The sequence below is a fragment of the Mobula birostris genome, chromosome 6, assembly GCF_030028105.1.
Source record: "Mobula birostris isolate sMobBir1 chromosome 6, sMobBir1.hap1, whole genome shotgun sequence".
Classification (NCBI taxonomy): Eukaryota; Metazoa; Chordata; class Chondrichthyes; order Myliobatiformes; family Myliobatidae; genus Mobula; species Mobula birostris.
The window spans coordinates 35,469,169-35,484,260 of record NC_092375.1 but is presented as its reverse complement, the minus strand read 5'-3'; the positions used below and the strand labels follow the sequence as shown (position 1 = coordinate 35,484,260).

Below are 15,092 nucleotides of genomic sequence, written 5' to 3'. Positions count from 1 at the left end.
TCAGCAATTCAGGAATAGCTTCTTCCCCTCTGCCATCTGATTCCTAAATGGACATTGAAGCTTTGGACACTACCTCACTTTTTTAATATACAGTATTTCTGTTTCTGCACATTTAAAAAAATCTATTCAATATACATAATTGATTTACTTGTTTATTTATTATTACATTTTATTTTATTTATTATTTTCCTCTCTCTGCTAGATTATGTACTGCATTGTACTGCTGCTGCTAAGTTAACAAATTTCACGCCACATGCTGGTGATAATAAACCTGATTCTGATTCTTTATTTAGTCATGGATTGATGAGCCTCCTTGTACTTCATTTTATACACCTTCATTGAGATCTATGTGAATGCATGCCCCTCCATATTATTTTAATTGTCTTCCCAGTCGATTTTAGGCAATTTTACCTTACATGTTTGTAAATTTATTACAATTTTAAATTATTAGTTTGAGAACTAATTTTATTATTCTCAAAATGAAAATGAAATCCTTTTCTTTCCATGAAGACTCTTTACTAAGCAACCATCACTGATTCTGTCTCATTATAAAGCATATAGAGTATTTGCAGATCTGAAATATTTCTTACCAGGTTTGTTCCACAACCTGGAATCATGAACACTTTGTAAAGTTACATCACACCATGTTTACTATGCCAATTCATTGACATAAATGAAGATTAAATTCACCCACAATTATTGCTGTACCTTTTCTTACCATTCCTGTAATTGCTTGATTTATGTTCTGCCCTAGAGAGTCTATAGATCATTGCCACCAGTAGCTGTTTTCCCTTGCTATTTCTCACTTTCACTCGAAGTGATTCTACAACGTGATCTTCCAAACCACGATCATTTTTCACTCCTGGGCTGTCATTTGTCATTAACAGAAGCTTGAAACTTCCTTTGTATTTTTGCATATTCTTCAAAATTGTCAAATTATCTGAAATGTTCAGTACCCAGCTTTGTCATCTTGCTATCTTGTTCCTGTAATATCTATTCATTCATATTTATGCTTGTTTCTGCCATCAGTTCACTTAACTTGTTACAAAATATGTATGCATTTAGGCAAAGAACTCTGACTTTGACCTTTTACAATTTTTCTTCATGTTCACACAATCAACTTCAGGCAAAAAACAGCTGAACAGCCAAACACATGAAAGAATTCTCATAGACAGGGATCAAGGAAGAAGGAAAGAAAACCGATATTTTAAATATTTAAAGGAGCATTTAATTAAAACTAAATATTTGTATCATAGAAGCTTAAATACAGCCAACTTTACAATTTTTGCCTTATAACTACTTGTGTGAAGAAATTACGCGTCTCACTGTAAGCAGTAATTAAAGCCTGTTGCTCTTAAAGCATTTAAATACTGAGACCTCACAACAAGCACCTAAAATGTTCAGGATATTTTACAACAAATAGCTCATAAACACTTCTTTTTTTGACAATTCAGCTTTTTTTTCTTTTGATTACACTGGAGAAAGCTTCAAAGCAGCATAATCTACTGAGAAACAATAAGCCTTTGGCTGGAACTTCAGGATTGTCAAGTCAAGTTCATGAGCAGATGTCCTGAAGGTGCTCACCGTTTCACTGTGTAAATATGGAAAATTGCATCATTACAATTGAAAAATCTGGGCCAATTATAGTAAAAAAGGGTTTATTCTGTAGACCAGTGGATTTCCAAAGACTTTAAAAAGAAGGAAATGAGAATATTGCATTCTGAATTCGAAATCCAGAGAACTTTAAGCAAATATGTTTTAGTTATACAGTAATTTCGGGAAAGTGGAAGCAGAAAGAAAGCATAGACCATGTGATTGTCAGAAAATCAAGTATGCAAACTTGGAATTTGCATAGGTGAACGGAGAGGGATATAAGGAAATATGGGCAAAAGACAGGTAACACATTTCAATCATATACGAGGGGTGATTGATACGTTCGTGGCCTAAGGTAGAAGGAGTCAATTTTAGAAAACCTAGCACATTTATTTTTCCTACATTTACACACTTAGTCCAGCGGTTGTGGAGCATACGGATCCTTTCTTTGTACAAGTCGGCGTCTTGGACCTCCAGAAAGTGGTCCACAGTAGGGGTGATTGATAAGTCCGTGGCCTAAGGAAGAAGGAGATGAATTATTAACTTCAAACTTTCTGCATTTTCACTCAAAGAGTTGAACTGCACCTGCATCTAACGAGAGCTGTATAACTCATCTCCTTCTACCTTAGGCCACAAATTTATCAATCACCCCTGCTGTGGACCCCCCGGAGGTCCAAGACGTTCTCGTTACATGCACATGCAGTTCAGCTCAGCGTGATAATGCAGAACATTTGAAGTTAATAACTCATCTCCTGCTACCTTTGGTCATGAACTTATCAATCATCCTTGCTGTGGACCACTTCTAGAAAGAAGGGATCCGTATGCTCCACGGCCGCTGGATTTAGTGTGTAAATGCAGGAGGGGACTATGTTGAAAAATAAATGTGCTAGGTTTTCTAAAATTAACTCCTTCTACCTTAGGCCATAAACTTATCAATCACCCCTCGTATTAAGCTGCAGAAACCATATGTATAATTAAATCAGATATTCCAATGAAAAGGTTTAAAACAAAGTCAAATATTCAGATTGCAGCAAGAAGTCATCACACATAGTCATTGTATTGTTATACTCAACACTTCAAAGTCTTGTTTCACGTATCTACATCATGGACATATTGTTGCATTTATTCTACACACCTTCATCCATCGAAAATTTAGAATCATCGCCATCAGTCCCATGAGTAACAACAGGACAAAACCGAAACGGAAAGCTGAACAAAAGGGGGTGGACTTTTTTGAGTGCTGATCTTCCATGTTTGGAGCTCACAGTGTGCTTGTGTTAGTAATCACCTCTGGAACTTAAACCTGCAATAGCACAGAACAAATACTGAAACCCAGACTGACAACACTATAATGGTAATTCATATGCAATTTTTCATTTTAATTGGCAGCACCATTACAAACAAACATTCCAACAATTTACACTTCCTTCCTCACTACCATTCAGGGCCCCAGACAGTCCTTCCAGGTGAGGCGACACTTCACCCGTGAGTCGGCTGGGGTGATATACTGCATCCGGTGCTCCCGATGCGGCCTTCTAGATATTGGCAAGACCCGACACAGACTGGGAGATCGTTTCGCTGAACATCTACGCTCTGTCCGCCAGAGAAAGCAGGATCTCCCAGTGGCCACACATTTTAATTCCACGTCCTATTCCCATTCTGACGTGTCTATCCACGGTCTCCTCTACTGTAAAGATGAAGGAAACTCAGGTTGGAGGAACAACACCTTATATTCTGTCTGGGTAGCCTCCAACCTGATGGCATGAGCATTGACTTCTCAAACTTCCGCCAATGCCCCACCTCCCCCTCGTACCCCATCCGTTAATAATTTTTTATACACACACATTCTTTTTCTCTTTCTCCTTTTTCTCCCTCTGTCCCTCTCACTATACCCCTTGCCCATCCTCTGGGTTTCCCCCTCCCCCTTTTCTTTCTCCCTGGGCTTCCTGTCCCATGATCCTCTCATATCCCTTTTGCCAATCACCTGTCCAGCTCTTGGCTCCATCCCTCCCCCTCCTGTCTTCTCCTATCATTTCGGATCTCCCCCTCCAACTTTCAAATCCCTTACTCACTCTTCCTTCAGTTAGTCCTGACGAAGGGTCTCGGCCTGAAACGTCGACTGCACCTCTTCCTAGAGATGCTGCCTGGCCTGCTGCATTCACCAGCGACTTTTATGTGTGTTGCTTGAAATTCCACCATCTGCATATTTCCTTGTGTTTGCGTTCCAACAATTTTGTCATTCACAAATACTCTTGTCTTTCCTCAAATGAATTCAAGCATTTCTGTTTTTATTTTGGATTTCCAACATTTGCAACATTTGATTGTTGAATCCCACACTCCAGTTATTCCTTGTGCCCTTCAATATCTCACATGATCTAATCCTGCTCTCTCTCTCTCCCTAAATTCGTATTTGGAGGCACATAATAAAAAAGACCGAAGTCAGCATGGTTTCCTTAATGGGAGATCTTGCCTGAAAATCTGTTGGATATCATTAAGGAAATAACAGGTAGAATATGTTGTGTATTTAATATATTAGTAACATTTAAGTAATATTGTAAATATATTGTTTGATTAAGCATTCTTTGTTGTTAGACATAATTCATTATTGGTTATCTGTAAGAGGAGTGTGAATGGCATACCTCATTACGTCACCCTGTCATATGTGCACGCCTACTAAAGTAAAACAAAGTAGACATGTTGCCCCTGGACTCCTGTGTTTTTCTTTTAATTAGTTTTTGGAATTACAAAACATAACAATGGCAACAAGGTAGTTTTAAAATGAACCCGAGATGACTACCTATGTTTCATTCTTCAGAAGGAGAGGGAGAGAAGTTAGAATTTAAAAATACAGGTGTACATTCCTTTATGCAAAATTCTGAAATCCGAAAAGCTCCGAAAACCAAGGTTTTTTTTGCCGACAGCTGACGTCACTCAGGTATGACGTGGCAGCACTAGCAGAGGCCGCCAGATGTCAGTTGTGGCTCAGCACTCATACTGGTTACACGTGCATTTGCTGTTCACTGATATTTTGTGTTCACTGTTGACTTTGTGTTTAAGTTCACTGTGAAAATGTCAAAAATATCTGCAGATACCCCTATGGGTAACAATGAGAAAAAGAGAAGGAATCTTCTCTATCAATAACGCAGAAAGTGGAGTTATTGCAGAAGCTTGATCGTGGTGTGTCTGTGCGGCGTCTTACTGAAGAAAATAGTGTCAGAACTACCTTTGTATATGATTTAAATAAACAGAAAGACAAGTTACTGAAGTTTTATAGTGACAATGACAACGACGTTCTACATTTATTCCGATAAGTCATTTACCATGTGTTTGATTCGGTTCGTTTGAAGCTGTATATTTTTATGTTTTATTGAATATTTTTGTTGGAAATAAAATTTCTTCTTGTCATTATTCCCTAAACGATACAATTGTATTGTATAACAATTATTTACATAGCATTTACATTGTATTAGGTACTATAAGTAATCTAGAGATGATTTAAAGTATACGGGAGGATGTGTGTAGGTTTGGTGCGCCACTGGGTTTTAAAGTCCCCTGCGCTGAGACAGGTTAAATAACGGACATGAGCATACATGTTTTTGGGTATGGGGGGTGGATATGAAATCTGAAAAATTCTGAATTCCACAATGCAACTGGCCCCAAGGATTTCGGATAAGGGATTATGGACCTGTGGTACACAGATATTTCTTCGGATGGGGAGAAAGACGGTCGAGTTAAAAATATAGGCATAAAATGAACAAAATTCATGGGTTCATAAACAGTGAGTACTGGGTGAATATAAAAATAATAAATAAAAAAAGCAGAAGTGACTGGCTGCATCGTAAAGAAAGACGTATTTGATTGCACAACAGATAACTGGATAATGTATATTGAACAAGCTGAGCAATATTTTTGAAGTGACTGAAATAGTCAATGAAAAGCAAATGCCAGTTTTGCTGCATACAATAGGTGGAAAAACATACAGTTTGCTTAGAAGTTTAACTGCTGCAACAAAACTAGCTGAAATATGCTTTGCTAATATCATGCGAGAACAAAGCCATTGTTGATTGTAGAATGCTTCAGGTTTTGTAAGAGGAATCAAAAGGAAGGGGAGCATATTTCAACTTACTAGGCTGAATTGAAGAGATTGTCAGAGCATTGTCAGTTCAGTGATGGGCTTAATGATGCACAAAGATATTGTATAGTTTGTGTAATCTTACAAGAAAGCATTCTTAAATGCTCCTAACTGAAGAACAACTCACATTTAAAAGAGCAGTTGAAATCAATGTATCAATAGAAATAGCACTGAGAGAAACAATTGAGCTGCAGTCAGGAATGGAATTGAGTGTGAGCAAGATTGCAACATCTAAACAGAAATCTGCCTGGTTGAACAATTGTGTTCACATACACTAAACAAATGCAGGTCTAAAGGCAAAACATGCAGAAAATTAAACAAAATAGGACACATACAAATAATATTTTGGGCTGACAAAAATATATGGACTGCACAGGGAAGAGATAAAGATAAAATGTCCAGTTGTAGTTTCAACAAGAGCACTAATCAGCAATGCTGCTGAGGAAAAATCTGATAATGATGAGAGTGACACAGCACTGGGTAGCCTTGTGATTTATAAATCTTGATGAGAAAGTAATTGTAAGGTATTCTTAAGATATTTTAGTATTTGGATAGACATGGACTGATCAGGGATAGGCAGCATGGCTTCGTGCAGGGTAGGTCTTTTTCGAGGAAGTTACCAAGAAAGTGAATGAAGACAAGGCAGTGGATGTTGTCTACAAGGACTTTAGTGAGATACTTGACAAGGTGTCGCATGGGAGGTTGGTCAAGAAGGTTCAGTCGCACAGCATTTAAGATGAGGTAGTAAATTGGCTTGGATATTGGCTTTGCAGGAGACGCCAGAGGGTTGTAGTAGAGGGTTGCCTCTTTGACTGGAGGCCTGTTACTAGTGGTGTGCTGCAGGGATCGGTGCTGGGTCCTTAGTTGTTTGTTATCTTTCTCAATAGTCTGGATGATAATATGGTTAACTGGACTAGCAGTTTGTGAATGACACCAAGATTGGGGGTATAGTGGACAGTGAGAAAGGCTATCATGGCAGAGGGATCTGCTTCAGCTGGAAAAATGGGCTGAAAAATGGCAGATGGAATTTAATGCAGACAAGTCTGAGGACTTCAGTAGGACTGACCAGGGTAGGTCTTGCACAGTGAATGATAGGGCATTGAGGTATGTGTTAGAACAAAGGGATCTGGTAATAGGAAAGGAAAGGTACATCGCATCTGGAATTTCTCCAGTTAGCCGATGATTTCCCTCCACACCTCTCTGACGTAGTGGGGAGTCACGTACGAGGCAAGTTACAGCAGTGGTTTGCCATTGCCTTCTGCCAGGTGAGTTTCCAAAGAGATCACCAGTTTGTAACCTAGCATGGCTGGAAAGCGTGCAGGGAAGCCGGCTGGCTGGATTTGAACCTGGGTCCTTTCGTCCCGAAGTCCCACGCTAGTGCCACTACGTAATACAGGTACATAATTCATTGAAAGTGGTGTCACAGGTAGATAGGTCATAAAGAAAGCTTCTGGCTTATTGGTCCTCATAAATCAATGTATTGAGTACAGGAGATAGGATGTTATGTTGAAGTTGTATAAGATGTTGGTGAGGTCTAATTTGGAGTATCGTATACAGTTTTAGTCACCTACATATAGGGAAGATGTGAACAAGGCTGAAAGAGTACAGGGAAAACTTACAAGGATGCTGCCAGGTCTGGAGGACTTTTTCCTTAGATTGCAGAAGACTGAGTGGAGATTTGATAGAAGTATACAAAATTATGAGGGGTACATATAAAGTAAATGTAAGCAGGCTCTTTCCACTGAAGTTAGGTGGGACTACAACCAGAGTTCATGGGGTAAGGGTGAAAGGTGAGATGTTTAAAGGGAACATGAGGGGAAACTTCTTCACTCAGAGGGTGTGAAATGAGCTGCCAGCACAAGTGCATGTGAGCTCAATTTCAACATTTAAGAGATGTTTGGATAGTTACATGGATAGCAGGGATATGGAGAGCTATAGTCCCAGTGTAGGTCAATGGGAATGGGAAGTTTAAATGGTTTTGGCATGGACTAGACGAGTTGAAGGGCCTACTTCTGTGCAGTACTCTTCTATGACTCTATAAGGTGAAAGCTAACAATAGACAGCATTACAGATTACACCGGAAATAAACTGCAAATTAATTAAATGGTATAGGATACTGGCTCAGCTATTTCAGTCATCCACAAAATGAGTTTGAACTCCATTTCAAAGATACTGAACTGAAGCCTGCAAATATCCAACTAAGAACTTATACTGGGGAAATGATAATTCCTGAGAGAATGAGACACATAATAGTGAAATCCAACAACCACATTGGACGTGCATGTGATAAAAACAGGAGGGCCAGCATTGTGAGGATGTGATTGGCTAAGACAACTACAATTTGATTGGAGATCCATCCACCAATCTCCTGCAACAGAGACAACCAAAAGTGAATTAAGAAATGTGTTCCAAGGATGGCACTGGAAAGCTCAGACATATCAAGAGCAAAATACTGAGCCAGGTGCTGCAAGGCTGCCCCCAGGCTCTCAATGTTACCTAGATGACATCATCGTTACCAATGAGGATGATGAGGAACATCTCCAAAACCACAGGAGTGTATTAAAAAGATTAGAATATGGAGACCGCCCCGTCTGCAAGTGGAGTAGCAGTAATTTTGTGCTGTTCTTAGTTTTCTTTCTCTCCCCCTACTTTAAACTTTGAATTTAAAGTTTTTATTTGCTGATTCTTGAGGGGGAACAATAAGTCTATGTCTATGAGAAGTGGGAAGAATTTACCTGAACCTAGTGATAAAGGTAATGGGAAAGGAAAGATCTGATGAAATGCTGTCGTGGGCTGAAGATATCATTCGGACATTGAATTCAATTAAGGATCAGAATGGATCAATTAAAGAGCAACTGGAAAAGAATAGTAATGGAATGAAGTTATTTCTGGGAAAACTTGAAGACCTGGAAACTCAGGTTGTTACACATGAAAAGGAACTGAAGATAACTAAGCAAAAGTAGACTGAAGCTACAACTCGTTTGGAAAGATATCAGAATAAGATGATAGACCTGGAAGCTAGGGCTCGTTTAAAGAATATACGAATTGTTGGGCTGCAGGAAGGAGCTGAAGATGGAGATTTAACTGCTTACTTTGGTAAGCTTTTCCACACTTTATTTCCTACCATTTTATTAAAGCCACCTGCTATAGAAAGGGCACACAGGGCATTTAATTCGAAATTGAAGGATTCAAGTAAACCAAGATCTGTTCTGGTTTGCTTCCATCACATTAAAATTAAAGATCAAATAATACGACAGGCAAGAAAACACAGAGTTTTTAGATTTATGAAGTCTGAGCTCTGTTTTTACGAAGATTACCCGAGAGAGGTAATGGAACAAAGATCAAAATTTGTCCTGGTAATGAAACAGGCATATAATAAGAAACTGTTTCCCTCTCTGAGGTATCCGACAAGAATTAAAGCTTTTCCTGCTAATTCTCCTCCTCATACTTTTTTTGATCCAAAAGCTGCACTAGACTTTGTTCAGGCTATACCCGCCGCTGTTACTGACACCACTGCTGAATGAACTATCTGTATATTATTCGCATTTTGGAAAGAAGATTTATGAAGGTCATTTGTATATTTCATTGAGAGACTAATAAAAGAAGATAAGGAGAGCTGTTCATTATTGCATATTATTGGTTTTCCTTTGGAAAGAAGATTTATGGCTCAAGTATAACTGACTTAACTGGCTCATCTGAACATTCGACTGAGAAAAGAAGATAAGAGGATTTGTTCCTTTAATTTAATACTTGGTTTGATGTTGTTTTGTTTCTTTTTTTAATCAACTAATTGGTAATTTTTTCCTACTAAAAGGGCTTTTATATATATATTTGGGATGGTTTAATTACTTATGATATTATTAATCAGTATTTTTGAAAATTCAGCTGGATCAAATATACTATTAATTTTTTTTCTGTTTTATTATAACATTTTATAATTGAATTTGAAGTTTTTTTTAGGGAGTTAGTGTTAAACTTAAAGATGGCTCTGGTTTTTCTCTCTAAGCGACAACATTATTTTGGTTCTTTCTTGTTTATTAGATGATGGAATGTAAATGCTTTTCTTTGCTGAGACTTTATCATCTTTTTACAAGGTCACGCTACTCTTTTTACTAACTGGGGGGAGGGAAAGAAAGTGCAGACGGAGCGGTCAGTGGCTTTGAACTCTATCATAGATCGCTTGCCTTTTTCGGGCTTCTGGGTGTGGGTGGGTGGGTTTAGAGTTAGGGACTTTTTCCCATTGGGTGGTTCTGGAGTATGCGTATTTTCTATCTGGTTGCTTCATTGCTGCCATTTCTGATCATCCCGTATTGGTATGTGCTCTGTGCATGTATAAAGTAGAATAAAATTATAGTATGGTATTTAAACGGGTTAATATAATAAGTTGGAATATACGTGGTTGGAATCATCCTATTAAATGAAAAAAGACTTTTAAAATTATTAACCGATTCCAACCTGATATAATTTTTGCTCAAGAGACATGTATCAGGGTGGGAGATCAAAATAGATTTTTTGGATGGTGGAATGGTCTACAATTCCATTCTACTTCTCAGAGTAAAACAAAAGGCGTGTCTATTTTTATTAAATCTAATATATTTATTCAAGAGGATATTGGATCAGATTCTAATGGTAGATTTTTAATTGTTAAAGGAACAATCTGTAACGGAAAAGTTGTTTCGGTCAATGTGTAAGGTCCTAACTTAGATGATCCTTCTTTTTTTAAAAAGGTATTTGCTTTACTGCCTGATTTAAATGAATATATGCTGATAATGGGCGGGGATTTTAACTGCTGCTTAAATCCTATGATTGGTAAGAGCTCAACCAATCAGTGACTTCCAAATTGTTCTGCGTCATTTATTAATTCCTTTTTGGTTGATTTAGGGTTGATTGATTTGTGGAGTTATCTCCATCCCAATAACAGAGAATATTCTTTCTTCTCACATGTTTATAAAAAATATTCGAAGATCGATTATATCATAATCGATCCCCGCTTCTTGCCTAGTGTTAAAAATTGTGAATATGACGCTATTGCGTCATATTGCGTCATGTGCCTCTGAATTTGTCGACATCATTCTCGCTGGCCCACCATGGTGCATGTCTCAGACATTATTGCAAAACTCTGACTTTGTCAGTTTTGTTGAAACCCAGATAAAAGATTTTTTTCTTTTTAATGATACAGGGGGTATTTCCAAATTAATTATATGGGATACATTTAAAGCATTTTTATGTGGTCAGATTATTTCTTATTCAGCTAAACTTAAAAAACAAACTAAAGCAGAATTAGATAGAATTTCAAAACAAATTAAAGATTTAGATAATATCTATGCAATTTCCCCCAATATTGATTTATTTAAACAAAGGGTGGAACTTCAATCACAATATAACCTGTTATTAACTCATCCCATTGAAGGCTGTTTGCTTAAGTTAAAGATCCAATTTTATATGTTTGGGGATAAAAATAATAAGCTGCTCACTTCTCAATTTAAAATGGCTGCAGCCAAAATGCAAATCATGAAAATTCGTAGGAAAGATGGTACCTTGGCTCAGGAATATGAAGAAATTAATAAGATTTTTCAAGAGTTTTATACTGAACTTTATAAATCTCAATGTCTGTTAGATTCCTCTGAAATGAATGCTTTTTTACAAAAGATTGCTTTTCCTAAAACCTCAGCTGAGGATTAAAAAGCTGTTGATGCTCAAATCACTGAAGCCGAAATTCATAAAGCTATTTTTTCAATGCAATCTGGTAAGTCCCCGGGACTTGATGGTTATCCTGTAGAATTTTATAAAAAATTTGGAAAGTTGCTTTCTCCGTATATATTGGAAACGCTTAAGGATTCTTTTGTGAAAGGTGGTTTACCCTCTACTTTTTATGAGGCTTCTACTTCTTTAATTCTTAAAAGAGATAAAGATCCCACTGACAGTGCTTTATATAGACCTATTTCATTACCGAATGTTGACGCTAAGATTCTGTCAAAGATAATGGCCAATCGGTTGGAAAATATTTTGGGTAAGATTATTATTAAAGCTCAAACAGGCTTTATAAAGGGTCGCTATTCTTTTTCAAATGTTCGGAGACTACTTAACATTATTTATTCATCCTCTTTTAAAACTCCACAATGCGTCATATCTTTGGATGCTGAAAAAGTGTTCGATTGAGTCAAATGGAAATATTTATTTAATATTTTGGAGAAATTTGGCTTTGCTGCTAATTTTAATAATTGGATTAAAATGATATATAAAGCTCCTATTGCTACTGTTGTCACTAACAATTGTCGGTCTTCTTTTTTTCAGCTTTCACAGAGGACAAGGCAAGGCTGTCTATTAAATCCTTTGTTATTTAATTTAATATTAGAACCCCTTGCTATGGCTTTTCGTGAGGCTAAAAATGTAGATGGGATTTTTGTGAATGACACCATGCATAAGATCTCTCTTTACTCTGACGATTTATTGGTTTATATATCTAATCCTGACGAATCTATTCCTGCCTTGCTAAAATTATTTAATGAATTTGGAGATTTTTCAGGATATAAAATGAATCTCAGTAAAAGTGAATTGTTTCCTTTAAATGATTCTGTCTCTATCTATGATAATACTCCTTTTAAAGTCATGGATTCTTTTAGGTATTTAGGTATTATAATTACTAAAATATATAAGGATCTTTATAAAGCCAACTTTGTTCCTTTAGTAGACTCTATGAAGTATTTATTTAGTAGATGGAGTTCACTTACATTTTCACTGGTTGGTCCTATTCATATAGTTAAAATGATGATTTTGCCAACATTTTTATATTTATTTCAGAATATCCCTGGTTTTTTGACTAGTAAGCTTTTTGATCCAATTGATTCTATTATTTTATCTTTTATTTGGAATAATAGAAGACCAAGAATTAGTAAATGTCACTTACAAAAATTGAAAAAGGATGGAGATCTTGCTTTCCCTAATCCAAGACTGTATTATTGGGCTGTTAATATGCAATACACGTCCTTTTGGTTATATTGGGTTGATAAGAGTGATCGGCCAATTTGGGTAGACCTGGAACTGAAAGTTGTAAAACAGTTTTATTTAACCTTGTTATTGGGAGCTGCTTTACCTATACATTTAGCTAAAGTTGCTAATTTAAACCTATATCCTGTGATTAAGTATTCTTTACAAATTTGGCTCCAGTTCTACAATTTTTTTAATCTTAAAAAATTTAAACTTTGTAGTTTAATTTATCAAAATTACTTTTTTAAGCCTTCTTTGAGTGATCTGGTGTTCTTACTTTGGATTAATAAAGGTATTAATATGTTTTTGGATTTATTTAAAGAAGATAGATTGATGTCTTTTGAACAATTAATTGATAAATATTCTTTCATACTCACACTTTCTGCAATACCTTCAAGTTAGCCATTTTTTACAAAAATATTTAAGTAATTTTCCTTACATATTGGAGGCTGACCTGTTAGATACTATTATGAGTATGAACCCTTCGATTAAGGGTTCTATTGGAAGAATTTACAATTTATTATTACGATGGGATAAGTGTCCTTTATCTAAGATTAAACAGGATTGGGAAAAGGAACTCAATTTGACTTTTATGATGGAGGATTGGATGTGGATTTTGAAGTTGGCTAGCTCTTCTTCAATTTGCGCTAGCCATTCATTGATTCAATTCAAAATTGTACGTTGTTATCATTTGACGAATGAGAGACTTTCTAAAATATTTTCAAATGTTGATAATTATTGCGATAGATGTAAAACTGAGATAGCTACACTGACACATATATTTTGGTCTTGTTCTATATTGGAACAGTTCTGGAAGTCAGTTTTTTCAACAATTTCTAAAGCACTTAAAATTAACCTACAACCTAATAAATTAACTGTGCTTTTTGGAATAATTCCTCAAAATATTCATGGTATTTCTGTGTCTGACCAACATGTTATTGCATTTGTTACATTGATAACTAGGAGGGCCATTTTGTTGAAGTGGAAGGATACATCAGCTCCCACTTTGTCACAATGGTTCTCTCAGGTGATGCTCTGTCTTAGTTTGGAGAAAATTAGAAGTTGAACCTTCGAACCTTTATTTGATTTTGAGAAAAGGTGGGGCTCATTTGCTCGTTATTATCATTTGAGCTAATTGATAGATTTTTTTCCACGACCTAATTGTATATTTTTTGGTATATTTTCTTTTCTTGTTGGCCGTTTGATGTTTATTTTTAGAAGCTTTTTTGTATGACGCATGGCTCCGGGGTTGTACACCTAATGGGTTTTTTTCCCCCACTTTTTCTGCTTAGTAGGTTTTTCTCAATCTTTAAGATAATGTCTTTGTTGAGACATTGTAAGTGTTGTTACCTCAATGTACTCCTGTTATTTCTTTTGTATGATATAAGATAAAAAGATTTGAAAAGATAGAAAATGATTAGAACATTATGGGGTCAGAGAATGATGCAACAGGGATGAATTATTTAAACTAAGTATCATTTATTTGGGTCACACCATTGATGCACAGGGATTACACAAGTGTGCTGAGAAAATTCAAGCGGTGGTGGATGCCCCAAGGCCAAAGGGCATGTCATAGTTCTGGTACTTTTTAGGAATTGTCAATTACTATAACAAGTTGCTGCCAAACCTAGCTACTGTGCTCCACCCCTTGAACTCCTTACTACAGATCAGGAATAAATTGCAATGGACAATGTAGTGTGAGGAAGCTTTCCAAAAGGCAAAGAAAATGGTGACATCAGACACAGTACTGACACATTATGATCCACATTGCCCAGTGAAGCTTGCCTGTTACGCCTTCCCTTATGATATAGATGCAGTCATGTCGCATGTTATGAGTGATGGATGTGAACACCCCATGGCCTTTGAGTCATGGTCCCTTAGCACCGCAGAGGAAGATTTCACACAGGTTGAGAGAGAGGCCTTGAGTCTCATTTGGGGTGTAAAACATTTCAACCAGTACTTGTATGGGGGAGTGTTTACCCTCATTACTGATCGTCAACCATTTGAGCCCATTTTCTATCCACAGAAGGGCGTTCCACCAACAACAGCAGCACCGATGCAGAGGGAGGTTCTGTTTCTTGGAGGACACAATTACAGGATCATATTCAAGCGGGCAGCTAATCATGGAAATGCTGATGGATTTACCCTTGGAAAAGGAAATATCTGAAAGATTTACAGAAGAGGACACTCCTCCTGATGTATTCTCCCTAATGCAAACTGAAAGTCTCCCTATTACACTTGAGGGGATCCAAAGGGAAACCAGAAAAGACCCCACACTGTCTCAGGTCTAATAGCAACCCAAAATGGCTGGAACTTGCAGCAGAAACTCCAGTTTTTGCATTTTTACCAGTTCTGGGACGAACTTGCTCTTGATGGGGCT

At 36.9% G+C, this 15,092-nt stretch overlaps 1 protein-coding gene across 1 annotated transcript in view; it reads right to left on the bottom strand.

Annotated features, from left to right (window-relative positions):
- Positions 1–2,845, bottom strand: part of LOC140199755 (NXPE family member 3-like) — a 47,200-nt gene extending 44,355 nt beyond the window's left edge. Inside the window, exon 1 of the mRNA XM_072262237.1 lies at positions 2,729–2,845. Coding sequence (XP_072118338.1) covers positions 2,729–2,845 — 117 coding nt within the window. The remainder of the gene's footprint in view (positions 1–2,728) is intronic.
- Between the last annotated feature and the right edge of the window lie 12,247 nt (positions 2,846–15,092).